Here is a 27,605-nt window from a genome sequence, read left to right on the forward strand (position 1 = left end):
CATTGGCTATAGAGCAATAAGCAGTTATACCTTTGTGTACCCACTGTTTAAATTGCTTATCAAGGATAGACAGAAAGAAAGCCAGAGTCATATGCCACCCATTTCAATATACTTGCATGCTTCACAAGGTGGAGCTTTTTGCAGGTCTTAAACCACACCATAAGGGACTGTCTGGTCCACTGATTTAGTTTATACAGGTGAGTGTCTCGGTTTTGATAATCACCCAAAACAGACTGTGCCGGAGATTCAAAAAGCTTCAATTCTAGGTCTTTCCATTTAGCTGGATACTCTGGATTGCACCAACAGAAAAGTGGTCTTAGTTGAGCGGTGGTGTAATAATCCTCAATAACTCCCCTGGATTAAATTTAATCCGGGGTCATTTGCTATTCCACACAAATCTTGAAATCATCCTATTCCAGTCGTTAAAAGCCATAGGGGGAATAGCAACAGGAAGAGACTGGAATAGGTACAAAAGCCTGGGGAGCACAACCATTTTAACTGTTTCAATTCTATTTGACATATCTAGTGGTAATACAGTCCATCTATTAAGGTCTGCTTTAATTGATTTAGTAACAGGATTATAGTTACTTTCATAAACTTTAGAGATGACCCTTGGGATCCACACACCCAAATATTTTATAGCCGTAGCATTCCATTTGAAGTCGTACTTACTTTGCATCTCATCGTTTGGATTGAAATTGAAATTGGGATTTATTAGTATTCAATTTATATCCTGAATAAGTGCCAAACAATTCCAAAAGAGACATCAATTTGGGTATACCTTTCTCTGGGACACTCATAGTCATCAATACATTGTCCGCGAATAGGCTTGTCTTATATTCAGTACCCCCTATACAAATCCCCTTTATCTCTGGATCTTCCCTCATAGCTTGAGCTAAGGGCTCTATAAAGAACGCAAAAAGGGCAGGGCTAAGTGGACAACCCTGGCGGCACCCTCTCTCTAATTTGATGGGTTGGGACAAGTGCCCATTAATTCTTATTCGAGCTGTAGGAGACGAGTATAAAGATTTAATACACTGAACTGATATTTTGTTGAAGCCAAATCGCTTATTTATTTCCTGTTTGATACATTTTAGTTGCGTCAATACTTGTGGGTTTTTATGAGTAGAGTGTTGAATTTCTAAATCTTTCATTTTAGCCTGTAATTCTAGTAGATGTAGATGTTTCTGTGAGCCTTCAGAGAAGGCTATAAGTTTTCCTCTTATTACCGCCTTCCAAGCATCCCACAAGACATTTGGTGATACCGTTCCGTTGTCATTATTTAGCAAGTATTCTTTAAATTCTTTCCTAGTAAATTCCTTACATACTTTGTCGTTCATCAAACTTGGGTTAAGACGCCATAGTGAACAGGACTACTATCAGTACAGGACTACTATCAGTACAGGGAGGGGGGGCTGGGGCGCCCTCCGCTTGGGTGTTATCAGACTGTGGTCATGATGTGGGGATGGTATCATTGACGCAGATGCAAGTTTGATGCCAACATTTCTCAGTTTCTTAAATTCATCTGGAAAATCATAAAGGGAGGAGACAGTGGAACTGGAGTTGTCGTTGTGGCTATGGGAGAGATGAGGCTGGTGGTCATCATCGATGGGGGAGTGCTGGAGGTCATCGTCGATGGGGGAGTGTAGAGGAGGGGGTTGGCCGTTCCTCGCCAAGCCAGCATCAGCAAAGGGGGGAGGCATGGTGTTGATGGTGTCGATGGTGTCGGGCAGGCTGTTGTCTCTCTTCAAGGTCTGCGGTCTGTCTGCGGTCTGTCGGTTTCCATGCTTGTCTGGTTCGGTCACACAACCGCTCAGGACAAAACTAGGCTGGAAAGAGTAGTACGCAGAGCATCAAAAATCATAGGCTGCAGTCTCCCTTCACTTTCTTCACTCTTCTCCACCAGAATAATTAGGAAGGCAAAAAACATCATAGCAGATCACTCTCACCCTGCTCACGTCCTCTTTAATCTCCTTCCATCTGGAAGAAGATACAGGAGCATTAAGACCTCCACATCACGTTTCAGAGACAGCACCTACCCTCTGGCTATCAGAAATCTGAACTTGCACTAAAGATATGTTAACAGCACTTTAACAACTGTATGCACTGTGCACTTTCTCTGTCTACTGTTTTACTGTCTGTCGGGTATGGTCTGCAGGACTACTGTCTGCTGGGATTGTTTATTGTTTATTGTTTGTTGTACATTGTCTGTTCTGTACTTATGATGTCTGTCCTTCATGTTTGGCTGTCTGAGAGTTGTACCAAGACAAATTCCTATCAACTTGTTGACATGGCAATAAATGTATTGAATTTAATTGAATTGAATTGATGAATGACCTAATGTGTAATTTGTCCAGTGTGTCCAATAGTTCAGTGAAATCCCTCTTCAGAAGTTCTGACTGTTCTCTTCGAATATCATTAAGTCTTGCATGCACAATAACCTGTGAGATTTTGGGGTTTTCCAATATAATTGTGGTTAGTTTCTGGTTGACATCACTAACCGTCACATCTGGGAAGTAGCATGTTTTGATCTTCTTACCGGTTATATCCTTTATGGTTGATTCTCCTACAACCAGAGTGTCTGGTTCATCTGCTTTCTGTGAGATGGGCCCTTGTTGGCTTGAGGTTGCGGTGGCAGACGCATGCACAGCTCGACTCCGTGGCGACTGGTTCTTGTTCCGTCTCTGTCCGCACCGTCCGTCTGTCCGTCCGTCTGTCCAGGGTGGCAGGCGCGTTCGTGGACTCTTGGAGTGGCAGAAACCGGTTCTTCAGCGGCAGGGTAAACTTCAGCGATTGGCTAATCCGGCTGACTTTAGCTTTGGGAAGCTTAGCATTTGGAGTTGAGTGAACTTGTTGACTCACTTTGGAATGTTGTTTGGGCTTAGCGCCGACTCTGTGCCAGTGAGAGGCAGCTGGAACTGTCTCTCTCTTGTCCAGCTTCGGGAAGGATACAGTGTAGCTTTGATCATCCTGTTGTGTATTTGTCTGAGCCAGCTCAGCACACTGTATCCTGGAGGAGTCCTTTGCATTTTTCTAATGCTGCTAGCCTCGTTTCAAATAAAGCCACTGTCTGTTGCAGTTTGGTGCAGTCTGTGCATTTCCCAGTCTCTGTGTCTGAGACATCCGAGTACAGAGGCATGTTGGCGATAGGAAAGTCCAAGGCTGTTGCTGCGGTCTGATTTGGTAGTCAAAGTGCCAAAATGTATTGTTGAATCGAGCAATGGAGGTCGACGGAAACAAACTATATATTCTAAAGTATTATGATCATGAAATAAAATAAAATAAAGTAGACCTGAACGATGAATTAAGTAGTTTTTGCCACTGCCTAGCGGAGCTTCGGGAAACATGACCTCTCTCTCTGCTGCCTCTTATCAATGTAGCCAAACGACAAGCGAAACGACAACCCGTGAGATGAAGCCAGAGAATAATTCTATCACAATAGACCTTTTTAATCTTTATTTAATCACTATTTAATCATAGTCTGGGGCAAATATAACGAAAGATCAACCTAAATGTAGCCGATTCAAGGTTAGAATTGTGTCTTTTGCAGGGCAGCGCCCAGGGCCACTGCTCCCCATATGCAGAGTACGCAGAGCGCGTAGGGCCCCAAGTACCTGGCGGGCGCCCCCAAAATTAAGGTTGCTAAAAAAAGTCATGATAATTATTACATTATTACATTACAAAATATATCAATTAGCTATGAACTGGCCCACCATTGTTATTTCTTAATTGTGTACCCTATCACTCAATTCAGGCAAATGACATGTTTTTACCTAATATATAAAAAGAGTCCGTCCCCCCAGCTTCCCTGAAATGGTACAGCCTTCAAAGCTTTCGTCTTTTCGCATCGGAGGCGGAGCATCCTTTCTCAGCGCAGTTTTTCCAAACTGAAACTCATTAAAACATATCTACGGTCAACAATGGGACAAGTGGCACTTAAGTGGCACACAGGGTGTCTTATGATGACTTGATTAGCGATTTTGCTGCCAGGAAAAGTCGTCTCGCACCTTTGTAAAGCCTCCTGCAGCTGCTGAGAATGCACACGCAATTTAGTATTGCACACTATCCAACAGGAGTCCTGCATCGTGTAGGGAAAATATTTTGATTAGGACAATACTGTACTTTGAGGTAGTTTTTTGGCGTGGTTAAAATAGTTGTGTGTGTGTGTTTATTTGTTTGATGACTTCTTATATATTACTTATATATTATTTATATATTACTTTATATATTACTGATGATGCTGCAGTTGAGGCTGTTATTTTGATACTCTATGATGACATGTAGGGTGGGGGGGGGGGCCTCCCTGACCAATTCATAACAAATGATGCTTAGGGCCTCCAAAAGCTTAGCAGTGGGCCTGGCAGCGGCCCTCACTCAAGATGCCTTCCGCTCACCTGCAAGCGCTAAATCACCAAAATAATCATTTGTAAAATGAAACCAGTGGTGATCAGACTGTCCAGTTAGTGTTTATTGCTTTTTGATTTTTCTTATTTTTAACATAATTAATGGATTGTGTAGGCGGAATTATGTTCAGGTACATGAGAGAATTATGTTCAGATGCATGAGAGAATTATGTTCAGATGCATGAGAGAATTATGTTCAGGTACATGAGAGAATTATGTTCAGGTACATGAGAGAATTATGTTCAGGTACATGAGAGAAATGCGCTCCAGCAAAGTTTACGAATCCAAATCTCTTAATATGAAGGATCAAACCTTCAAATTAATAAAGTAACCAGAGCCGGCCCTGTGTTGGATCAGACCTTCATATTAATAATTAATATTATTAATAATATAATAACTAGAGTCAGCCCTGTGTTGGATCAGGCCAAAACCTTCATATTAATAAAAGATACTGTTGTTGACCAGTCACCACGACGTCACCAAACTTCGACGTCACCAAACTTTCCGATATAGAAAAATTGAAAAAAAAAATGGAATTAATGAATTTTAAAAAAGTGTAAAGATACCAGCAGGTCATGAGAGGGTTCCTCTAAGTAAACCCTTTTGAAGGTCTCTGTATTGCGTTTGGAGAAAAGCTCTTCTACATATTAAAGTGATGGGAGATAGGATTATTCTCAACACTAAATTGTTGATGATGGTTAATCTGCACGCATGAAACACACGTCATAGAAATTTGCAATGTCAAAGAAAATATTCTAACCTATAAAAAATCTGCTGTTATCCTCAAGGAAGTGTGAGGGAAAAACTAAAGTATATGGAATCAGTGCAAATCCACTTCAATAGTTACTATAAACTACGGAAGGTGAGCTGTGTTTATCTTAATGCTTAAGGGACAAACCGTTGAATTTTGCTGTATGATAGGCATGGGTTTTTAGAATTATTGATCTGAACTGGAAACAAGATTTAAATGAACTATCAAGGTTGTTTGTTTTAAGGACTTTTTTTTAATGTTGTGAGTGAACAAGTTTATCTTCACCCCAATAAAGACAAGTTTAATGAATCAACTATCATGTTTGCACATTGTCATTTAAAAGAGCCTTTTGATTTCTCTTCCAGGGGAGCTTCGAAGGATCTGTGCTGACTTTGTGCAGAGAGTTTCAGACCCAGTTTTCAAAAGTCTCCTGGATGACCTTTGGAAATATGAAGTGTTGAGTACTGAGGAAAAGAAGTCTGTGATGCAGGACAAGACAAACACAACAGACCGGGCACGTTGGGTGATCGAAACGGTGACCGCCAAAGGGGACACAGCATGTCAGATAATGATCGATAGCATGAAGAAGAGGGACAAACACTTATGCATCACCCTGGGTCTGATCTCTGATGACTTTAGGTAATTGAACACATGTTTAGAATAGGACCTCCTGCCTGTGCTAGTACATATACATACATATACACATATATATACATACATATCAGAGATGGAAATTAACTTTTTTGCTATGTATTTTTTGCTATAACTTTTTTTATGTATGTATGTATGTATAGGGGTTAGATGTAATGTATATGTATTACATATACATTACATCTAACCCCTATACATACATACATACATACATACAGGCAGGCAGGCAGGCAGACAGACAGACAGACAGACAGACAGACAGACAGACAGACAGACAGACAGACAGACAGACAGACAGACAGACAGACAGACAGACAGACAGACAGACATACATACAGTGGACTAAGCTTTTCCTCTCAGATACCTTGTATATTCAGGTATAGGAGGTTGTCAGGCTGGCTTGTAACCAGAAGGTTGCTAGTTCGATCCCTTTTGTGTGTCCCTGAGCGAGACCCCTAACCCTAACTGCTCCAGATGAGCTGGCTGTCACATTGCATGGTTTACTCCACCGTGTGTATGATGGTTGTAAGTTGCTTCCCTAAATGTAAATATAGATACGATTTTTTTAAGTATATATTAAGTATAGATAAGTATTTTTTCTATAGTTGTGATCCCAGACTTGGTAAGTTGACATTGCGCCAAAGAAAGTTTTTGTTTTTGCTTATCTTGACATTTTTCTACAAAATTCTACTCCTCACATACAAGTCCCGTCACGCTCTGGCCCCCGTTACCTCTCTGACCCCCTCCACCCCGACACCGCCCTGCTCTCCCTCAGGTCCTCTGACAAGGACCAGCTGGCGACTCCCCGCACTAGACTCCAGACCCTTGGGGATAGGGCCTTCTGCGTGTCCGCCCCCACTCTGTGGAACCAGCTCCCCCCCCCCCCCCCCCCCCCCACATCCGCTGTGCCCCTTCCGTGGAGACGTTCAAAAAGTACACGAAAGCACACCTTTCCTCTGAGGCCTGTGGCCTCTAACCCACGACCCCACCCAGCGCCTTGAGCATTTGCACTCTCACTCACTCGCCTACACACACACCCTCACCTCTATTATTATTATTTTTGATAATCCCCAATGATTAGCACAATCTTTAATCATTTTCCCCAAGTGGCAGCTAGCATTGGGTCATATGTTTTTTTATATATATATTATACATGTTAACATGGATATAACCAAAGTCCCACTCTCAGGGTTTTCACCGTAACATGATCCTGACCCAGGAATGTTCAGACGTCTGTTTGGGGCAAAATAAAAGTGGTTTGTGGAAAAGGCTGCTTTCTTGCTTCATTTATTGTTTGACATATTTTTAAAGCTGTCATGCCAACATAATATCCATCAATACTTTTAATATAGTAGCCTAAATATTATCACATTAATATAATTCAGCACGATTCAATAAATAATGGAATACATCAGCGTAAAGTGAGCAGTCCCATATCCAGGATGTGTTGGACAGGTGGTGTTCTCTAAAGCTGACCCCACACTACAAGATAAATGTCCCGATATCGTGGCCGATTTGCCCCTTACGAGAATCGGGGTGGCGTTCCCATGGCAGCCGAATCGGGACGAAAATCGGCCAAGATTATCCTGTCTGCCGTAGTGTTCTAAGATAGAATCTCATAAACTTAAGACCACCCGATCTCGGGGTTATCCGACATGATAGATATTTTCGGCATGTTGAGTGTGTAGTCAACATAATAGCGACGCACGCACACACAAACACACGCACAAAACACACACACACACACACACACACACACACACACACACACACACACACACACACACACACACACACTAGGGCGACCAGACGTCCCCGGTTTCCCCCCCCCCCCCCCCCCCCCGTCAACAATCCCGTCCGCCCGCAACCCCGCACCCCCCCGCCCCCCCCCGTCAACAACCTCGTCCTCGTCCGACCGCAACCCCGTACCCCCCCCCCCCGTCAACAACCTCGTCCGACCGCAACCCCGTACCCCCCCCCCCCCCCCTCCCCGTCAACAATCTCGTCCGACCGCAACCCCGCACCCCCCCCCCCCCCCCCCCCCCGTCAACATTCCCGTCCGACCGCAACCCCGTACCCCCCCCCCCCCCCCCGTCAACATTCCCGTCCGACAGGGGGATGGGGCTGTGTCCCCGTTTTAGTTTTCTATGACAAAAACTACGTGTTTGGAGGTTTTTACACCGCTGAACCCAAAATGTCCCCGGATTTTGTCTCAGAAATCTGGTCACCTTAACACACACACACACACACACACACACACACACACACACACACCCACACACACACACGCTGACCCGAGGGTGCTCCATAATGCCATCACATCACGATGGAGAGTCACCATCATGATGACCCCTATACCCCGGCGCCTCACTTTTCAATTTTCGTTTCCAAATATTTATTTAAAAACGAAAATATCTGTTTTAGTGCGTGTGTGTTAAATTAAATGGTTTTATATCTTAAACAAATTCCGTTGCAAATAGGAGGCGCGCAGCATCAATATCCTAACTAAAAAAAGTTAGTCGGCCACCGCAGACACATTTTGCTGATTGTAAATTGACATTGAGACATTGTAAACGTTCACAATCCTGCTCTATTGCTCTGTGATATTTTGTTTATCATCATTTCTATTAACTTCTGCGAGGCGCATAAAGTGGTCATGTAGATCGGTCGTCTGCCCGTCTATTGCGCGTATCACACATGAGCAGATCTTGCACACAACGTCAGTCGTGTCCCTTGGCTGTCCTATACATACATACATACATACATACATACATACATACATACATTGACTAAGCTTTTCCTCTCAGGTACCTTGTATATTCAGATATAGGGGCCATGTGTTGGCCCTGCTGGCTGGACAGGTGGTGTTCTCTAAGGGGGACCTAGAACTGTGGGCCTATTGTGACGTAGGCCTTTTAGTGCTGGTTCAAGGTTCAAGGCTCAAGGTTCATTTTATTGCCATATAGTGTAAACACAATTGGATTTTTTTACAGCCAGTTATGCATGGATGTGGTTGACACACAAGACATTTAGGACAGGACATGATACGACAAGACAACAGTGCAATGGGAATGGTAGGTGCTGTAAGTAGTAATACTGATAATGATGTTATATATAATGATAATGATGTTAATATAATATGAATAGCAGAAGAAGTGCAAACAGTGCATTCAGTAGTCTGTCTACAGCGAGTCGACCAGCTGTTTGATTCGTTCCGTGCCTATAGTGACAAGTTGCCAACAACGCCACCCCAGGAATTTCACCTGGAGAGTTAGATTAACCTAAATTAAGTTAAGTTAAAGCACACAAGTTCGTTACTAATGAAAGCTTGAGACTGGGTCCAGCATACAAATTCAATTCCTTTTTAATTAACAATATATATAATCTTTAAACATGACTTCTCAATAAAAGTATGTTCACACGACCACACTAAAGTGAACACACACACACACACACACACACACACACACACACACACAAACCAAACACAAAATACACAAAAAGGGGAGGGCAAATAACTAAATGGGGTTTAAATCAGGGTTAAATCGCTTAAACCCACAACTTAAACAACCCCAATAAATGCAAACAAAAGAAAACTAACAAAGAAATTAAATCAAAAGTAATGGAGATTTATCCTAACTGATAAATCCAAATAAGTTAGTAAAGCAATTAAGCCAAACCAAAATAACTAAGAAAACTAATTAAACCAAAACAAACATGCAAAGCAACCCACCAAACACAAATAATATCATCAATAAGATCAGTTAGAAGTCGGCTAAATGAATAGATTAAGATAATGAGACTGAGGATGAGGCAGCAATCACCATACTCGGTGGCAGGTACAGCACAGTAGGAGATGCAGAGTAGGATGGATGTGTTGGCTATATAAACCAGTGGACAAAACAGCAGCCGGCCAACAGCAGCGTGAAGGGGGGGGGGGGAACGTGCTGGCAGAAACCGCCCACACACACGTCAACCCTGCCATAGAAAAATACATTTGTTCTAGAGGCTGAACAACAACTGTAGTAACTTGAGTTAGCGTCATCTTATGGGGGGGGGGGGACGTCTGGACGTCTATTGTAAATGTAATATTGCCTTTTGCATTCTGTTTCAGAGCTAAAAAGGATCCGTACAGGATTTGTGGCGAATGTCGGAAAAGCAACTTTGAAAGGTCTGCTGGATGACCTTTGGGAGAAGAAAGTGTTGAGTACCGACGACAAGGACACTGTGTTGGAGGCTCAGACGGTCAGAGCGGACCAGGCCCGGTGTCTGATCGACATGGTGATCGGGAAAGGGCCGAGAGCAAGTCAGTTGATGATTGATTGTATGTTGAAGAGGGACGAGCCACTATACATCAACCTGGGTCTGATCGTCCCTCCCAGCCCTGCTGAACGTGTGGGTGAGTTGTAACTAGGATCAATTGGTTTTCTCAATAAGCCCTGCCCACTTTATTCTGACAAAGGCCTAACACGAACCAGAGCAACGGTTCTTTATCCTTTCATCTCCTGGGATCCAACCATTAATTATTGTCTTTTCAGGACATTTGTTTAGACTGCATATCCAAAGCCATTCTCCCTACTTTGTTGAAAGGTGTTAAATAATTATAAATTAAATACCCGAACAGCACAGCAGCAGTCTAATGTTAGGTTTTTTTACGATTAAATTTGTTGTTGGATGAAGCCTTTGGTATTACAGTTATGTTGCAATGAATTGACTGTTTCAGAATTGACTGCTGAATTGAATATATCTTCACCTCAAACAGATCTGACCTGAGGAGAATAAAGGGTGGCTTCAGTCTTGAGGAATGAAGAAAGATTTTTTAAACACTAAAGTCACAACATTGTATTCACTGCATTGGTTTTATTGCAAACGTCAGTTGTGAGACATATATATTCCCCTGTAATGTGAGTTCAAATGCCTTTGATATGAGACATGAAATAAAACATTTTATAAATCTCTGCTTGATGTTTTTTCTTTCATTAACATTCTAGCAGGAAGCCTTTTGGCTGGATCTCAGGAGGTTAACGCATCGTATAAAGGTGACTTGCTTGCTATTATTCAGATCAAATTTGTCAAGTAAAACACTGCACCAATTGTACGAGTGACCTTTATTTTCTGGATTCTGGAAGTTTCCCCAACAGAGACGCAGGGCAGGACCTCTGAACTCATCCACAGCTCTGAGCAGTTCAAGACAGAGAAGCTGAAGGACAGAGACAACGTTAGTCCTTCCTCTGCCCTTTAAAGGCTGTTATTCCTCTAACATTGACTTCATGTGTTTTAGCCATAAACATGCCTAACAGTTATCTGGTGGGTTGTTCTGATTGGTATAGGCTCATATAATTTGATGTGAACTATCAAGGTATCAAACAATCAGATAAGATAATGCATACTGTATCAGTAATATGTCATGCACCGGTTTCCTTTATTATATTGAATGATGTGGTCAGATATACGCCGTCAAGGCCCCAGCCACCAGGACGCGCGTGGCTCTGCTGATCACCAACGTGCGCTTTGTCCATGGGGGAAATCGGGATGGTGCTGAGAAAGACGAGCAGGATATGAGCAAACTGCTGAGCTCACTGGGCTACACCGTGGAGCCACACAGAGACCTCAGCGGGCCGGTACGTTGGGCCCATGAGATATCATGTGATCTGTGGTCCTGCCATGAGTGTCTCGTTGACTGATTCATGTTCTGCACAGGAGATGGACGAGGTCGTCAAAAGGTTTTCTGAAGACCCCCGCCTGGCCACGACAGACTCTGTCTTTGTGGTCATCATGTCCCACGGGGTGAAGGGAGCCATTTTAGGTGTCAAACACAGCGACGCAGACCCCGACCTGTTCCCCATTGACAATATCTACAAACACTTGGATTCTAATCATTGTCGAAATCTGGTAGACAAACCCAAAGTCATCATCATCCAAGCCTGCAGAGGAGGTGTGCTTGGGGTTCCTTTTTCCATTTGAACTTACCATAACCATAAACCTGTTTTACCATATTACGTTTTAAATGATTCTGATTGGGTGCATTGATGGCACACATCCAATGTGAGCAATACATTTCAACAGGGTGCGTTGCATTATGAACATATCATAGACCTCATATAATTGTTGTGCTTGTGCAAGATAGCTCAAAGTTTGTATTTGATCGCAGGGCAATTCGATGGGGATCTCCTAGGACAGGGGTATTCAATTAAAATTCAAAGAGGTCCAGTTACTAAAATTTCCTCCCCGAAATAGTGTACCCTGATGTAAATAAAATCAACAATGTACGTACATTTCTATATAATTGATTGTCAAACTTCAAGTGTTTTCAAAGTAATATACTTTTATCAATAACAGACAACAGAGACTGAATTTCTCCTGAATAAAATATATTTCAAGTATAACATTCAGAATCTTTCTCAAGTGGCATTACACCCAACAGGTCCTCACACATCTTTCTTCTCTTTGTGAAGAAATCTCACATACACCAAAAGCTGGGCATTATCCGTTACATCTGTGGACTCATCAATGTATAAGGATATGCATACTGCGTTCTGAACAGCTGCATCAAGCTGTGCCAGTACATCCTCTGCTAATAGTTCAGATTTTCTGGTTGTTGTAGCTGACAATGGTATTTGTCGTCTTTTTGTTTACCGTCAAGTAAAGACTCTGCAGCCGCATTTAAGCACTCCTTCACAATTGTCCCATAGCTGAATGCTTTCTGTCAGGATTCTCGTGTGGACTCTTGTTTTTGTCTCCCCCTACCTGCTGGACTGAACACCCATGTCCTTATTTGGGCAACTTCCTGCCTTTGTTGGTTTCCCTCCATTTTCTGTTCACCTGTTTCTCATTTTGGTTTTGATTGGGAGAGTATTTAAGCACTGCCCTTTCTGTTCAGTTTGTCAGATCGTCACGTGATGTCCTGTGTGTTCCTGACTGCCACGTAAACTCTTTAAAAGAGATCTACCGTTTACTATTATATATTGTTTTGGACTAAGTCTTCTGCCCATTGGTTTTGGATTTCTGGCCTGTACCTGTACGTCTGCTACCGTCTGCCTGCCTGCCCGTTGATGAACTCTGCTTGTACCTGGATCTGACTTGCCCGCTGGACTGTTTGTGAATAAATCCTTTCTGCAATTGATTCCCGTTTTGAGTCGTGACACTTTCTTGTGTTGCAAAATCCACGCAATCTTTAATGAACACTCATTTGCACGTTGCTGGCCGGCCTGTAAATGTATGCGTGAGGACACGGGTAGACCTGCCATACTGTGCTTTCAGTTCGATCATTTTACTTGCCCTCACTGCAGACTTCTGCGGGTACCTTTCCTCAAACGACCCGTGTTTGGTCTCATAGTGACGCTTAACGTTGCCACTTTTTTTTTTATTAACGCCACAGTTTCACAGCATATGAGACACAGCGGTTTAGAACTGGCTGCAGGCAGAACGAACATGTTTTTGTCTGTCCATTCATCTTTAAAAGTTCGGTTTTCACCTTCTACTTTTCTCACTTTTGAGCAAGCCATCTCTCATCTCCTCACTCTCACTCTGGTGCGTGCGGGAAGGCAAACAATCAATTTGATTGGCTTGGCTATTGATGACGCTCCTGTCGTATTAACTAGATTTTTTATTTAATATAATTTTAACGGGTCCGGGCAGAAGTCACTGGGTCCGGACCTGGACCGCGGTCCGCCATTTGGTGATGCCTGTCTAGGAGATCGAGGGTATCCATGCCTCCCGACGCTCATCACCCCGTACCCTAATCCCGCTCCTGGACCACAGACAACATTTAACCTGGCACACAGCAGAACCCGCGTTAAGATTGAAAATACATTCAGGATATTGAAGTCCAGATTCCAATGCCTACGTGGACTAAGAGTTTGTCCGGAACGGGCATGCGATGTAATTGTTGCATGCGCCGTCCTCCACAATATAGCCACTCTGCGCAAAGAGATGCCTCCCCCCTTTGACCCGTTCCTCGAGGAGGAACACATTCCGCAAATGTTTGTAAGGGCTGACAAAGGATGCGAGACCACATTTGCAGAAATCATTTCAATTAAAAAAAAAAAACACACACCAAACACTTTTCTTCCATAATTTTTATTCTTTAGTTGCTGAGGGAGGAAAAATAATATAATTAGTACCTTGAATAGCAATGTCATGTCCATTTTGAAAAAAATCGTCTTTATAGGTTTGCCGTGAACGCGCACAACCCTGTGTTAACCAACCCCGTGTTGATTGAACTAATTCATAACCGGTGCTGTGGAACCGACAGCTCTGGGTTAGTCGGCACAGAATCAATCAACCTAGAGTTCGGCGTTAACTCTGTGTTTGTCAAACTTCCGTTCTTGGAACACCCCTCAGTTATCACAAACTGGCGACAGTGAAGCTACTAAGACATGTTAACGTGTTGCCTATGTGGCCTTTGTGCTGTGATGGTTTGGTTTTATTTGTTTACTTCTAATGTTTCTTTATGTTGTACTATTTTTCTTAATAAAGTTTGTCTCAAAAAACAATAACACTGGTTTTGTGCATCACTCTCCATTTAATAATTATACATAAACATAACAACCGTTATGAAATGGATCCAATCACATCATGTAAAGTATAATGCCATGTATATTTGTCATTAACATCCACGTACAAACAAATGTATTCTAGACATTTCATCATCTTTACTGTGTTATGTATTATACTCCACAATATTTCAAGATTATCTAAATAAACACAATGGTCTTAATCTAAATGGAGGGAAAGGATGTTAGTAGATTTACTGTGAGATTAACATTTATGTTGATTTCATACATCACATATCTCATATTACGTCATTATTGTGATTGCACCTTCAGCAATCGATTAGCTGTTAGGAATCAAGGTTTCGGTTTGATTTTGCGACACCACGTTACGTGACAGTGATGTAAAGTGTTCAAACCATTTCCCACCGGTCACCGTGGAGCCTGATTCTAAAGACCGGGGAAGAGGTAAAGGTTTCTGGTTAAGGTGCATCGGTCTTTGACAGCCATCTGTCTTCTTGTGGGTGAAGGAGCTTCATCTTCAAAACGCTTCAGGACCTGTGGGATGGAGAGCACACGCAACCACTAGGATGAAACAACTACATGGCTGTTGGTCGTGGTCGGCTCTATCTGGATGGACGGGAATGTGAGGCTGTCCAGCAAACAACCAGATATCGGCCTGAGAGAAGGACACTCACTCCGCACGCCAGCCTAACCAGAACGATCGGAGTGACTTGCCTTTCTGAAGAGTTCGTCGATGTGGTCCTTGTGTGCGTGGAGGTTGAAGATCTCCACAATGTGTTGGATGAAAAAAGAACCTTCCTCTGTATGTCTATACGACACCGTATCTGCGGAGCAGAGTGAAAAGATCATTAGAAGTCATCGATCAGAGAAACAGTCCTAATTCGAACAGTTCCAGTTTGTTTTGTATCCTCAGCCTATTTCTTTTTAAAGTTGCACTTCAGGCTTCTGTAACGAAGAGTAAACTTGATCAGCACAGACAAAAATGAATCAACTCACCGTCGGTGCAGGACAAAAGCGAAACCAAGTCTTTCTCTTTGTGCACCCTGCGGAGAGCATCCTCCTCGATGTCCTCCTCCACAGGGTCCGTCAGGTGAGGTGGGAGGGCCGCGTCCATCTGCACTACCGGGGCCTGCCCTGGGGCGCACCCTGGCCCATCCATGAATATCACAGACCCATCTTTATCTGGAAGAGAATACAGTGAATGTAGTAGACCAGTACTTCACTCAAGGTTTCGGAATCATTTAAAACGTAATATGGTAAAACAGGTTTATGGTTATGGTAAGTTCAAATGGAAAAAGGAACCCCAAGCACACCTCCTCTGCAGGCTTGGATGATGATGACTTTGGGTTTGTCTACCAGATTTCGACAATGATTAGAATCCAAGTGTTTGTAGATATTGTCAATGGGGAACAGGTCGGGGTCTGCGTCGCTGTGTTTGACACCTAAAATGGCTCCCTTCACCCCGTGGGACATGATGACCACAAAGACAGAGTCTGTCGTGGCCAGGCGGGGGTCTTCAGAAAACCTTTTGACGACCTCGTCCATCTCCTGTGCAGAACATGAATCAGTCAACGAGACACTCATGGCAGGACCACAGATCACATGATATCTCATGGGCCCAACGTACCGGCCCGCTGAGGTCCCTGTGTGGCTCCACGGTGTAGCCCAGTGAGCTCAGCAGTTTGCTCATATCCTGCTCGTCTTTCTCAGCACCATCCCGATTTCCCCCATGGACAAAGCGCACGTTGGTGATCAGCAGAGCCACGCGCGTCCTGGTGGCTGGGGCCTTGACGGCGTATATCTGACCACATCATTCAATATAATAAAGGAAACCGGTGCATGACATATTACTGATACAGTATGCATTATCTTATCTGATTGTTTGATACCTTGATAGTTCACATCAAATTATATGAGCCTATACCAATCAGAACAACCCACCAGATAACTGTTAGGCATGTTTATGGCTAAAACACATGAAGTCAATGTTAGAGGAATAACAGCCTTTAAAGGGCAGAGGAAGGACTAACGTTGTCTCTGTCCTTCAGCTTCTCTGTCTTGAACTGCTCAGAGCTGTGGATGAGTTCAGAGGTCCTGCCCTGCGTCTCTGTTGGGGAAACTTCCAGAATCCAGAAAATAAAGGTCACTCGTACAATTGGTGCAGTGTTTTACTTGACAAATTTGATCTGAATAATAGCAAGCAAGTCACCTTTATACGATGCGTTAACCTCCTGAGATCCAGCCAAAAGGCTTCCTGCTAGAATGTTAATGAAAGAAAAAACATCAAGCAGAGATTTATAAAATGTTTTATTTCATGTCTCATATCAAAGGCATTTGAACTCACATTACAGGGGAATATATATGTCTCACAACTGACGTTTGCAATAAAACCAATGCAGTGAATACAATGTTGTGACTTTAGTGTTTAAAAAATCTTTCTTCATTCCTCAAGACTGAAGCCACCCTTTATTCTCCTCAGGTCAGATCTGTTTGAGGTGCAGATATATTCAATTCAGCAGTCAATTCTGAAACAGTCAATTCATTGCAACATAACTGTAATACCAAAGGCTTCATCCAACAACAAATTTAATCGTAAAAAAAACCTAACATTAGACTGCTGCTGTGCTGTTCGGGTATTTAATTTATAATTATTTAACACTTTTCAACAAAGTAGGGAGAATGGCTTTGGATATGCAGTCTAAACAAATGTCCTGAAAAGACAATAATTAATGGTTGGATCCCAGGAGATGAAAGGATAAAGAACCGTTGCTCTGGTTCGTGTTAGGCCTTTGTCAGAATAAAGTGGGCAGGGCTTATTGAGAAAACCAATTGATCCTAGTTACAACTCACCCACACGTTCAGCAGGGCTGGGAGGGACGATCAGACCCAGGTTGATGTATAGTGGCTCGTCCCTCTTCAACATACAATCAATCATCAACTGACTTGCTCTCGGCCCTTTCCCGATCACCATGTCGATCAGACACCGGGCCTGGTCCGCTCTGACCGTCTGAGCCTCCAACACAGTGTCCTTGTCGTCGGTACTCAACACTTTCTTCTCCCAAAGGTCATCCAGCAGACCTTTCAAAGTTGCTTTTCCGACATTCGCCACAAATCCTGTACGGATCCTTTTTAGCTCTGAAACAGAATGCAAAAGGCAATATTACATTTACAATAGACGTGTGTGTGTGTGTGTGTGTGTGTGTGTGTGTGTGTGTGTGTGTGTGTGTGTGTGTGTGTGTGTGTGTGTGTGTGTGTGTGTGTGTGTGTACATACTTTTATTGAGAAGTCATGTTTAAAGATTATATATATTAATTAAAAAGGAATTGAATTTGTATGCTGGACCCAGTCTCAAGCTTTCATTAGTAACGAACTTGTGTGCTTTAACTTAGGTTAATCGAACTCTCCAGGTGAAATTCCTGGGGTGGCGTTGTTGGCAACTTGTCACTAGTTCTTTAACTAAACTAAACTATCTTATTGGTCCCTCGACCGTCGAATGCCACATAGTCAATATCAATTCGTCTTCGGCCTGTTTTAAAATGAAATAGCAGGCATAAATACAAAGATCCAAATGAACGACTCCGTTGGTTCTCCGTGGATCTCAAAGTGGATCCCCCCCCCCCTCCCCCCCGTGCAAAAAAAGAAACGTGCATAAACTGTACATGGTATGTAAAACACGGCCTACCTTCCATCGCTTACGTGGCTTCTCCGCTCTTCGATTTAACTTTTGTTTTGAAGCTTCCTTATTCTGGAAGAAGAGTGAGATCAGGATTCTTATAGAAACCACGCCTATTGTTTATTTTAGAAGCCCGCCCAGCAGCAAAACTAACTACCACCACCCCTTATCTGTCTTCTGGAGGAAGCGTCCGAGCAACACAGATTACAACATTCAAATAAAAACAGAAATACAAATGTACAATATATATAAACAGTCGGTCAAACAAACAGAACAACATTTCAATACACAGTATATAAATAACACACTGGGACAATTAAGAAAGCTATTTAAAACACGAGCAATCCTATTTAAAACACGAGCAATCAGCCCCTTGAGTTCATCTTTAGGGGGAATATTATTATTAGGCCTACTGGATTATTCAGAAGTGCAAACCCATGTTTTGTATCAGCAGATTGTCTGTAGGCCTAGATTAGACTGTTGATATGCAGGACTGCATATCGGTCCCTCGCAGACCCCGAGGATCTCGTAGTTAGAGTTATTATGTGTAGGCTACGCATTCCTTTATATATGTGGCGGGGGGGTTTACGACTGAGTAATGCTGACAACGCCACCCCTAGGACAAGAGCAGGGGCACTCTATTTTACTCAAGAAACGCACGCACAGGCTTGACTTACAGGTATAAAAATATATTCTTTATTCTCATTTAATTAGAAGTTAGTCGCTGTAGGTCGTCAATAAAATAGGACGCCCATTAGTACATCAAACAAAACAAAACAAAACAAGGGATAAGCCTTGGTAGGTGGGCGAATGAAAAGCAGCCTGACCGGCCGGGCCTCAGTTTCAAGATCACGCGTGAGACACACCAAGCTTAGTCAACACTACAATCCACACAGGCAATATTGAACACGGCACACTTCACACATTCCCTACCAGGGGTGATCAACAAAACAAAACCAAACTGAAACACCGGAGTCCAGCCTATGGGCCCAACCTAAACCTAGGCTGTTAGGGGCAGGAGGGGACGACAAACCAGAAGAAAGAAAATGTAAGTTAACAAAAAGGGGGCCCCGCTAGCCGGTGGTCACAATTAGTCTACCGGCACAAATCTCAAAGTCCACCGACTAGGGGGAAAGAAAGAAAACAAAAAAAAACACATGAAGCAAACAACCAAACGAACAGAAATATAAAACGCGTCCTAAAAGCAGCACCTGCACGTATCTCATTCACCCCAATCACGAGAACAGCAGCCGACATTCGGATTGCCGGTAGCGTCTTGTTCCTTCTCCCATCGGGATCGCTGAACGCAGACCCAGGCTCGTCACTCGCACGGACAGTGTCACCGTCGGCTAGCACTCAACGACCACTTGCGCTGCGACCCACACCTCTAGACACTGCTGCTACCGGCATGAGGACCCCGTGTGCCTTACCGGCATGAGGACCCCGGGTGCCTTTATACCTGCCTGCTCGCAACCGCCCACCTGTCCCACCCCTATTAGGTGACGTCAGCGGTACGGGGAAAGAGAACGTGTAGCAGGGAACATCAGCACGAGACAGAGAGAGAAGACCTAATCCCACAGGCCACAATCCACCCCCTCCAAATGAATCGGCGGCCCGACGATGACGCCTCATGTCCGGGAGTCTTCACCCTCTATGCCTGATGGACTGTCATCCATGACACTCATTGTCTTGGGTAGACGGTGCGGATTGGAATGCTGCCCTGCTGTAGGCCTCGCTGAGCGGCGCACCGCCACCGTGGTTTCCTCCGGCATCTCAGCAGTATCTTCCATGTCAATTTCTTCTGCCACTGAGGGACAGGTGGGAGCAGGTTGGGGTTCTTGGGGTTCATGTTCCGCATCATACCAGATGACTGCATCTCGGGTCTCATCGTCATTCCCGGCAGGGGGGTCGTCCCGAGCAGGGGAGTCGATGGGGATCTCACCTTCCTGAGCGAAGCCAGGGATGCCACTTTGTCCGGGCTGTACTCCTGCGGGGACGCCACGCATCTCAGAACGATGCACCTGTCGGACAGGTCCACCCTCAGCTGCCGGGGTTACTGTGTATACCGCTCCGGTACCAGAAGGGCCACGCACGACTCTGTAGGCTACAGGATTCCAGTGGTCCTGGATTTTATTTCTCCCCGGTGGATGGCTCCGCAAATAGATAAAATCTCCTTCTTGGAAGCCAGCGTCATTCACCTGATCATTATGGTTCTGGTTCCGTCGGAGGGCCAGTTCTTCTGATCTTTGCCTGACGTGTTCCTTAGTAATTTTGACGCTTTCCTGGTGCCTTTCAACCCATTCTTCAAGGGTATGGGTATCTGGGGCAGCCTCCCTGGAGCCAAGCAAAAAATCAACTGGCAGTCTTGGATGACAGCCAAACATCAGAAAATATGGTGTATAACCCGTGGTCTGGTGTGGGGTAGTGTTATAGGAGAAGGTGAGCTGTGGCAGATGGTGTGGCCACCGACGCTTCTCTGCCTGGGGTAATGTGCGCAGCAAGTCGTGGAGTGTGCGGTTGAACCGCTCACACTGGGCGTTCCCTTGCGGGTGGTATGGAGTTGTGCGGCTCTTTTGTATCCCGTACATCTGACACAGTTGCTGGATAAGGAGGCTCTCAAAGTTTCGCCCCCGGTCGGAGTGTATACGGGCTGGAGGACCAAATCTATGGAACCATTGCTCCACCAAGGCCTTGGCCACTGTGGGAGCTTTCTGATCTTTAGTAGGGATAGCCTGCGAATACTTTGTGAAGATGTCTGTAAGGATCAGGACATTCTCTCGTCCATCGCTGGCCGGCTCCAGCTGAGTGAAGTCAAGGGCCAGAATTTCATTTGGTCGAGTGGCTTGCATTGAGCTCCAATACGTACGGACTTTAGGTTGAACGGCCTTCCCCAGCACGCATCGCTGGCACCCCTGACACCACTGTTCAACATTTTTAGCCATACCAGGCCAAAAACATCGGCTTCGGAGTAGCTGGAGTGTTCGTTCTGTGCCTTGGTGTCCTTGCTCGTCGTGGACACTACGTAGGACTTCTGTTTGCAGGCAGTGGGGCAGCAATAGCTGGAGAGTCTCGGGGCCACCTCCTGGGGTGTGGATTAGGCGGTACAGAACTCCTTCCTCATTGATTAGACGGTCCCATTGCCTAAGCAAAACTCTGCTTCCCTGCGGTAACACTTCGCGTTCCGCTGCGCTTGGCCGTCGCCCCTCTCGGTAGTACTTCCTCAAGGGCCCGATGACCGGGTCAGCTCCCTGGAGCACGCTGAGGTCTTGAGGTGTACGCCCAGGTAGGGCTACCACCTCCCTGCACAGGCCCTCTATGGCAGGCATTGGAACAAGACTGGTCAATGCGCCCAATGCAGGGACCTCGGTCCCAAAGGTGAAGCGCTCCAAATACTGCCGAGAGAGGGCATCGGCATTCTGATTGTTCTTACCCGGCCGGTATCGGAGGGTAAAATTGAACGACGCCAGTTGAGAGGCCCACCGTTGCTCCGTGGCTCCCAGCTTTGCCGTGTGCAGGTGGCTCAATGGGTTATTGTCAGTGAGGATCGTGAAATGGTTCCCCAGCAAATATTCACGGAACTTTTCCGTTACTGCCCACTTTACTGCAAGCAGTTCAAGCTTCATGGAGCTGTAGTTTTCCATGTTTCTTTCAGCCGCCCTGAGTCCCCGACTGGCAAATGCGACAGGTCGTACCTTCCCTTGGTGTTCCTGTGAGAGGATTGCACCAAGACCCCCGTGGCTGGCATCCACCTCCAAGATGAAGGGCTTTGAAAAGTCGGCATATGCCAGAACTGGAGCAGAGGTGAGTCGCTCCTTCAAGGACAAGAACGCATGTTCACACTCTTCGTCCCAGGTCGAGGCCAGAGGAACAGGGGGTGTCTTCCCCTTCTTGCGGGGTCCATTGAGTCTCCCCACCAGATGGTGGAGTGGGGCTGCCAGCTTTGAAAAGCCTTCCACAAAGCACCTATAGTAGCTAGCAAAGCCGAGAAACGATCGTAACTCGGCTAGGTGTCCAGGGCGCCTCCACTCACTGACTACCTCTATTTTGGCAGGATCCGTGGAAACTCCTTCCCTGGAGACTACATGCCCCAAGTAGCTGACCTGATGCTGGAAGAAGCTGCATTTTGATACTTTTACTTTCAGTCCCTGCTTTTGCAGACGGGAAAACACTTCTCCTAGCCTCTCCAGGTGCTGTTGGACGGTGGTGGAAAAGACGATAACATCATCCAGGTACAGTAGGACGGACTGGTATCTGCAATCCCCGAACATGCGTTCCATCAAGCGCTGGAATGTTCCGGGTGCATTACACAGGCCAAAGGCCATTCTATTGAACTCGAACAGGCCAAAAGGCGTACAGAAGGCAGTCTTCGGTATATCCCGTTCCACCATTGGGACCTGATTATAGCCACTCGCAAGGTCCAAGGTAGAAAACCATTTCGCTCCTGAGAGGGCATCTAGAGACTCTTCTATACGAGGAAGGGGGTAAGCGTCACGGCGGGTTTTTGCATTTAGTTGGCGATAATCTACGCAAAGGCGCAAACTCCCATCCTTCTTGGTCACCAGGACTATAGGAGAAGAGTAGGGGCTGCTACTTTCTCTGATGACTTGGCTATCCAAGAGCTGTTGAATGTGTGCCTTTACGGTTTCATACTGAGAGGGTGGGATTCTTCGGTATGGTTGCCGAACCGGAGCATCATCAAGCAGGGGAATCTCGTGGCTGATTAAAGACGTGCATCCTAGATCTCCATCCCCTCGGGAAAAGATGTCGCTGTACTGGGCAAAAAGAGACCTGGCCTCAGCAGCTTGTTGCTGAGACAACCCCTGGAAGGCTGGCATCATGGGCTCGGGACCACTAGAGCACTCAGCCACCTCCTGTGTGGAAACATAGGCCTGACACTCTTCCCATGATGGATTGACTGATATGGAGGCAGCGGTTTCTGTCGCAGCCGCAGCCACAACTTGTACAGTGCCAATGGGGCGCCGTGGGGACAGCCACACTTTTGTGCTCCCGACATTAACTACCGGTGCATATAGGAATCCCCTTTTTGCCGGCACCAAGGTAGGGGACAGCAGTAGACCTTCGGGCAACTGCTCTCCATCAAAGCCCAAGGGCTCCAGCAAAAACTCTGCAGACTCGAGCTGGGGGCATGTAACTGGGACCATGGTTAGGGTTCCTGCCTCGAGGCAGACTGGCAACTTCCCATGGACTTTCACTTTGAACGGCTTCAGTGCATTTTCAATGGCCTGGATCTGTTCACAGTGTCTCAGTGCGCGTCGGGCTGCTGGCGCCGCCGACTGCACTGGAGGGGAGAGGAAGAGCTGTGGCCCATGTTGTCTAAAAAGAAACTGATAACACTCCCCAATTACATTCATTCCTAGTATCCCTGGGGTCAAGAGCTTGCGGTCCTTAAGAGTGCTATTCTCTGGGTCTTTAACAATTAAGATACCCCTTCCCGGAATGCACTGCCCCAGTACCCGTACGTCCAACTCTATGTAGCCAATATAGGGGATGTCTAATCCATTAGCGGCCTTAAGCCCGAGCCATTTACAGTCCCTCGTTTGTAGATGATGAAAATGTTTTCTGAAGAAACTCTCGGTGATGGTAGTCACCATCGACCCAGTGTCAATCAAGCAGGGAACAGTTACATCTCCCATAGACACAGACAATACAGGGCAGGTTTTGACTAACTTTTCCAAAGATTGAGGATGCCTTGAGCCAGACACATCCCCTCCCAGTGTATGGCTCTGCACACTGGGAGTTGCTAGTTTTCCGATCGGCTATTATGGCTATTGGGGCCTTGTGTAGGGGGGTCACCAGGGGGCCAGCGCAAGGCTGACGCATTATTGTGGTGGGAGGGAGCTACCTGGCAGTAGCGAGCTATGTGCCCTGGTTGATCACACCGTATGCAAATGGGCTGACCATTGGGTGCGCGTTTGTATCGCCCATCCCGTTGTAGTGGAGGGGCCTGCGATCTACCATTAGGGTGTCCTAACTGCCTTACAAGCGTGTCCAGCTGCGCTTGTTGTTTAAGAACCAAGTCTTTTAGTTCCACAAATTCTAATGACGGAGGGGCTGCAACACATTGTGACACGACCTGAGCTTCACTGCTTGCACCTGGGGCACGGTAACTACGGTCTCGGTGAGACTGACCTTCCTGCACCCACCTTATAGCTTCCTTCCTTACATCTAAAAGAGTCAACACACTATCTCCCCGTACCAATCTCTTAAGTTCCCGCCGTAACATGGGATCACTGACATTTTCGCAAAACTGGTCTCTCAGAACAATATCAGGGTTTCTAACGGCACCTTCATTTGACTGTTTTACTTTCTCTAACATTTCCATTAAAGCATGAGAGAACTCAAACAAACTTTCATTGTCCTTTTGCTTTCTGTTAAAGAAACGCTGTTGCCAGTACACATACGATTTAGCACACCCATATACTTCCTTTAAGACTTCAATTATTAAATCAGGGTTCTCACGTGTAAATACAGGACGATACTTGATCTCATTACGGGCTTCGCCCTCCAAGTGATCGAACAAAAACAAAGCCTTATCAAAGCCAGTCATATGCGTTGCCCGAATACAACCTTGCGCTTCTTCAATCCACTCTTCGACGGACAGAGAGCCTGCAGATGCAGAGCCCGAAAACTTTGAGCAACGCCGTTCTCGGGGTATAAAGAGTGCTCGCTCCCGTTGGACGGGCTGGGTACCAGTATCAACGCTCGCTCCTCCTCTCCCCGAAAGTCTCTCATTTTCAGCCTGTAGCTGCTCCAAGCGTCGTCGCAGCTGCTGAAGCTCCATCGTAGACCTCTCTTCCTCGTTCATCTTGCTGCCAGCTGCTGTTCTCACGTTGGCACACTCCCAGACACACACACACACACACACGCACACAGGTGCTGCTTAAATAGACTAACCTAGCGACACAATGTAGTCCTGCCGACAACGCCAAATGTGGCGGGGGGGTTTACGACTGAGTCATGCTGACAACGCCACCCCTAGGACAAGAGCAGGGGCACTCTATTTTACTCAAGAAACGCACGCACAGGCTTGACTTACAGGTATAAAAATATATTCTTTATTCTCATTTAATTAGAAGTTAGTCGCTGTAGGTCGTCAATAAAATAGGACGCCCATTAGTACATCAAACAAAACAAAACAAAACAAGGGATAAGCCTTGGTAGGTGGGCGAATGAAAAGCAGCCTGACCGGCCGGGCCTCAGTTTCAAGATCACGCGTGAGACACACCAAGCTTAGTCAACACTACAATCCACACAGGCAATATTGAACACGGCACACTTCACACATTCCCTACCAGGGGTGATCAACAAAACAAAACCAAACTGAAACACCGGAGTCCAGCCTATGGGCCCAACCTAAACCTAGGCTGTTAGGGGCAGGAGGGGACGACAAACCAGAAGAAAGAAAATGTAAGTTAACAAAAAGGGGGCCCCGCTAGCCGGTGGTCACAATTAGTCTACCGGCACAAATCTCAAAGTCCACCGACTAGGGGGAAAGAAAGAAAACAAAAAAAAACACATGAAGCAAACAACCAAACGAACAGAAATATAAAACGCGTCCTAAAAGCAGCACCTGCACGTATCTCATTCACCCCAATCACGAGAACAGCAGCCGACATTCGGATTGCCGGTAGCGTCTTGTTCCTTCTCCCATCGGGATCGCTGAACGCAGACCCAGGCTCGTCACTCGCACGGACAGTGTCACCGTCGGCTAGCACTCAACGACCACTTGCGCTGCGACCCACACCTCTAGACACTGCTGCTACCGGCATGAGGACCCCGTGTGCCTTACCGGCATGAGGACCCCGGGTGCCTTTATACCTGCCTGCTCGCAACCGCCCACCTGTCCCACCCCTATTAGGTGACGTCAGCGGTACGGGGAAAGAGAACGTGTAGCAGGGAACCTCAGCACGAGACAGAGAGAGAAGACCTAATCCCACAGGCCACATATATATATCTTTTTTTTTTTAAAGAAGGGATACGATTCCAACAGTATTAGTATTTTTACCTTGAGTATGGTGTGCTTTTGTGTTTTTATTTGTCTGCATGTCATGTGTAAAGACTACATGATATTCACTTCTGGCTTGAAGGCTTCAACTCAACACAGACATTAAAAAAAGAAAATTGCACATGTATTCCACAATTACTAATAACTAATAACACTGTTTCTGACCACGTTATAATAATGCCAATCTGGCTGAATGTTAAATAAAAATAACTATATTATAGGCCCTATATGTAATATATATTGTAGCCTACTATCAATTCCAAACAAACATTTTTAAAACTGGCCGCAGGACAGCTGTCTGAACGACGTCAGGTCAGGACGAGACCCGTTTTCCACCTTCTCCAGTTTGGCAGTTTGTTGAATAAGAATTACTGCTAGATATTGTGAACATAACGTACATACACCGGAAAGCCCAAAGCAGACTGTACTGCGGAGGCTGCGATCATTCAACATCTGGAAACACCTGTGGATGTTCTACCAGTCTGTGAACGGCCTCTTTAGCGATGAGCTTTTGAGGCTTAGCCTCCTTGTGGAGGGTGTCAATGAATGTCTTCCCCATGATTGTGAAGCCTACTGGACCATAGTGAGACCATTAAAAGGCTTAGGAAACCTTTTCAGGTATTTTTAGATAATGAGCTGAATAGGGTGGGACACTTCGAGTCTCCAATCTTTAACTTTTTCACATCACAATATTCTTAATTTTCTGAGATAGGCCTACTGAATTTTGGGTTTTCATGAGCTGTAAGCCATAATCATGAAGATTGATACAAATACAGGCTTGAAATATTTAACTTTGGGTGTAACGAATCTATATAATGTGAGTTTCACTTTTTAAATTGAATTATTGAAATTAACTTTTCCACAATATTCTATTCTAATATTCTTGATTGAGATGCACCTGTATGCATATATATGTATGCATATACTGTATATATATATATATATATATATATATATATATATATATAATAATATAAAACGTATAATTCAAAATTTATATATGTGGAAAAAGTGACATGGAAATTTATTTTGGAGGGGTTAGGTAAATGAAGCAAAGCTCGAGCTAAATCTGGAACAAGTGTATTCAGCAGCAAAAGCACAAACTGCACCCGATATTCATCAAGCTACCATCAGCTGGCATTATTAAACTACATGAGCTGAGGTGTATCAACTCCCATTCGGCCTGTATCATATGGTAAAGTAATAGTGTACACCAAAATGTAGTTTAAAAGGTAGTTTAAGACAAACGCTTACCTTCCATAGGTCCAGTAAACGTAGGCTATGTGACTTTGTTTGGATGCATTATGAACCAATATCAATCTTCTCTCATCTTAACCTAAAGAATTCTCTGTGGTCTAACCTATTCGGCTTCTCTAGGTAGGCCTACCTCAGAGTTATTGCTTATTTTCACCCTGATAAGGATTTTGACAACACAAAGCAGTAATTCATCTTTCATTCGACCTTCAAAGAGCTTTTACAATACATTGTTGTGCTCCGTTCTACCCAATATAGGCTGGGTAGAACGGAGCACAACAATGTATTGTAAAAGCTCTTTGAAGGTCTCCCATACATGAAATGGATTCTT

General features: G+C 45.0%; 3 protein-coding genes across 5 annotated transcripts in view; 2 read left to right on the forward strand and 1 right to left on the reverse strand.

The window, feature by feature from the left end:
• The window catches only part of LOC311361379 (uncharacterized protein), a 46,004-nt gene extending 39,956 nt beyond the window's left edge, over positions 1–6,048 (forward strand). Inside the window, exon 25 of the mRNA XM_084481540.1 lies at positions 5,520–6,048. Coding sequence (XP_084337666.1) covers positions 5,520–5,797 — 278 coding nt within the window. The 3' untranslated portion in view covers positions 5,798–6,048. The remainder of the gene's footprint in view (positions 1–5,519) is intronic.
• A 2,799-nt stretch (positions 6,049–8,847) lies between these two features.
• Positions 8,848–12,427, forward strand: LOC311361383 (caspase-1-like). Its single transcript, XM_084481549.1, has 6 exons — positions 8,848–8,879; positions 9,920–10,204; positions 10,797–10,844; positions 10,935–11,023; positions 11,253–11,426; positions 11,506–12,427. Exons 2-6 carry the CDS (start codon positions 10,084–10,086, stop codon positions 11,767–11,769), a joined length of 696 nt encoding a protein of 231 aa, XP_084337675.1. The 5' UTR covers positions 8,848–8,879; positions 9,920–10,083; the 3' UTR covers positions 11,770–12,427.
• A 1,911-nt stretch (positions 12,428–14,338) lies between these two features.
• On the reverse strand, positions 14,339–27,380 carry LOC311361380 (caspase a-like). Of its 3 annotated transcripts, XM_084481543.1 has the most exons (10): positions 27,275–27,380; positions 18,004–18,066; positions 17,172–17,456; positions 16,531–16,578; positions 16,352–16,440; positions 15,949–16,122; positions 15,635–15,869; positions 15,318–15,503; positions 15,036–15,145; positions 14,340–14,855 (listed from the first exon to the last, which is right to left on the reverse strand). In XM_084481543.1, the coding sequence occupies exons 2-10, from the start codon at positions 18,008–18,010 to the stop codon at positions 14,748–14,750; spliced, it is 1,242 nt and encodes a 413-aa protein (XP_084337669.1). In that variant the 5' UTR covers positions 18,011–18,066; positions 27,275–27,380; the 3' UTR covers positions 14,340–14,747. The 3 variants fall into 3 exon arrangements, with proteins under 3 accessions (XP_084337670.1, XP_084337669.1, XP_084337668.1); XM_084481544.1 differs by lacking the exon at positions 27,275–27,380 and having other exon boundaries at positions 14,339–14,855; positions 16,531–16,575; positions 18,004–18,471; XM_084481542.1 differs by lacking the exon at positions 27,275–27,380 and having other exon boundaries at positions 18,004–18,471.
• Between the last annotated feature and the right edge of the window lie 225 nt (positions 27,381–27,605).

This window comes from Micromesistius poutassou, assembly GCF_964030765.1.
Source record: "Micromesistius poutassou genome assembly, chromosome: 16".
In the NCBI taxonomy this organism is placed as follows: Eukaryota; Metazoa; Chordata; class Actinopteri; order Gadiformes; family Gadidae; genus Micromesistius; species Micromesistius poutassou.

Excerpts from the sequence above, each read along its gene's own strand:
- LOC311361383 (XM_084481549.1), top strand. The coding sequence starts at position 10,084 with ATGGTGATCGGGAAAGGGCCGAGAGCAAGTCAGTTGATGATTGATTGT. Across the intron at positions 10,845-10,934 it reads GGTTAACGCATCGTATAAAG|TTTCCCCAACAGAGACGCAG; the intron begins GTGACTTGCTTG and ends GGATTCTGGAAG. Across the intron at positions 11,427-11,505 it reads ACAGAGACCTCAGCGGGCCG|GAGATGGACGAGGTCGTCAA; the intron begins GTACGTTGGGCC and ends TGTTCTGCACAG.
- LOC311361380 (XM_084481543.1), bottom strand. Across the intron at positions 16,123-16,351 it reads AGCTGAAGGACAGAGACAAC|ATATACGCCGTCAAGGCCCC; the intron begins GTTAGTCCTTCC and ends TGATGTGGTCAG. Across the intron at positions 15,870-15,948 it reads ACAGGGACCTCAGCGGGCCG|GAGATGGACGAGGTCGTCAA; the intron begins GTACGTTGGGCC and ends TGTTCTGCACAG.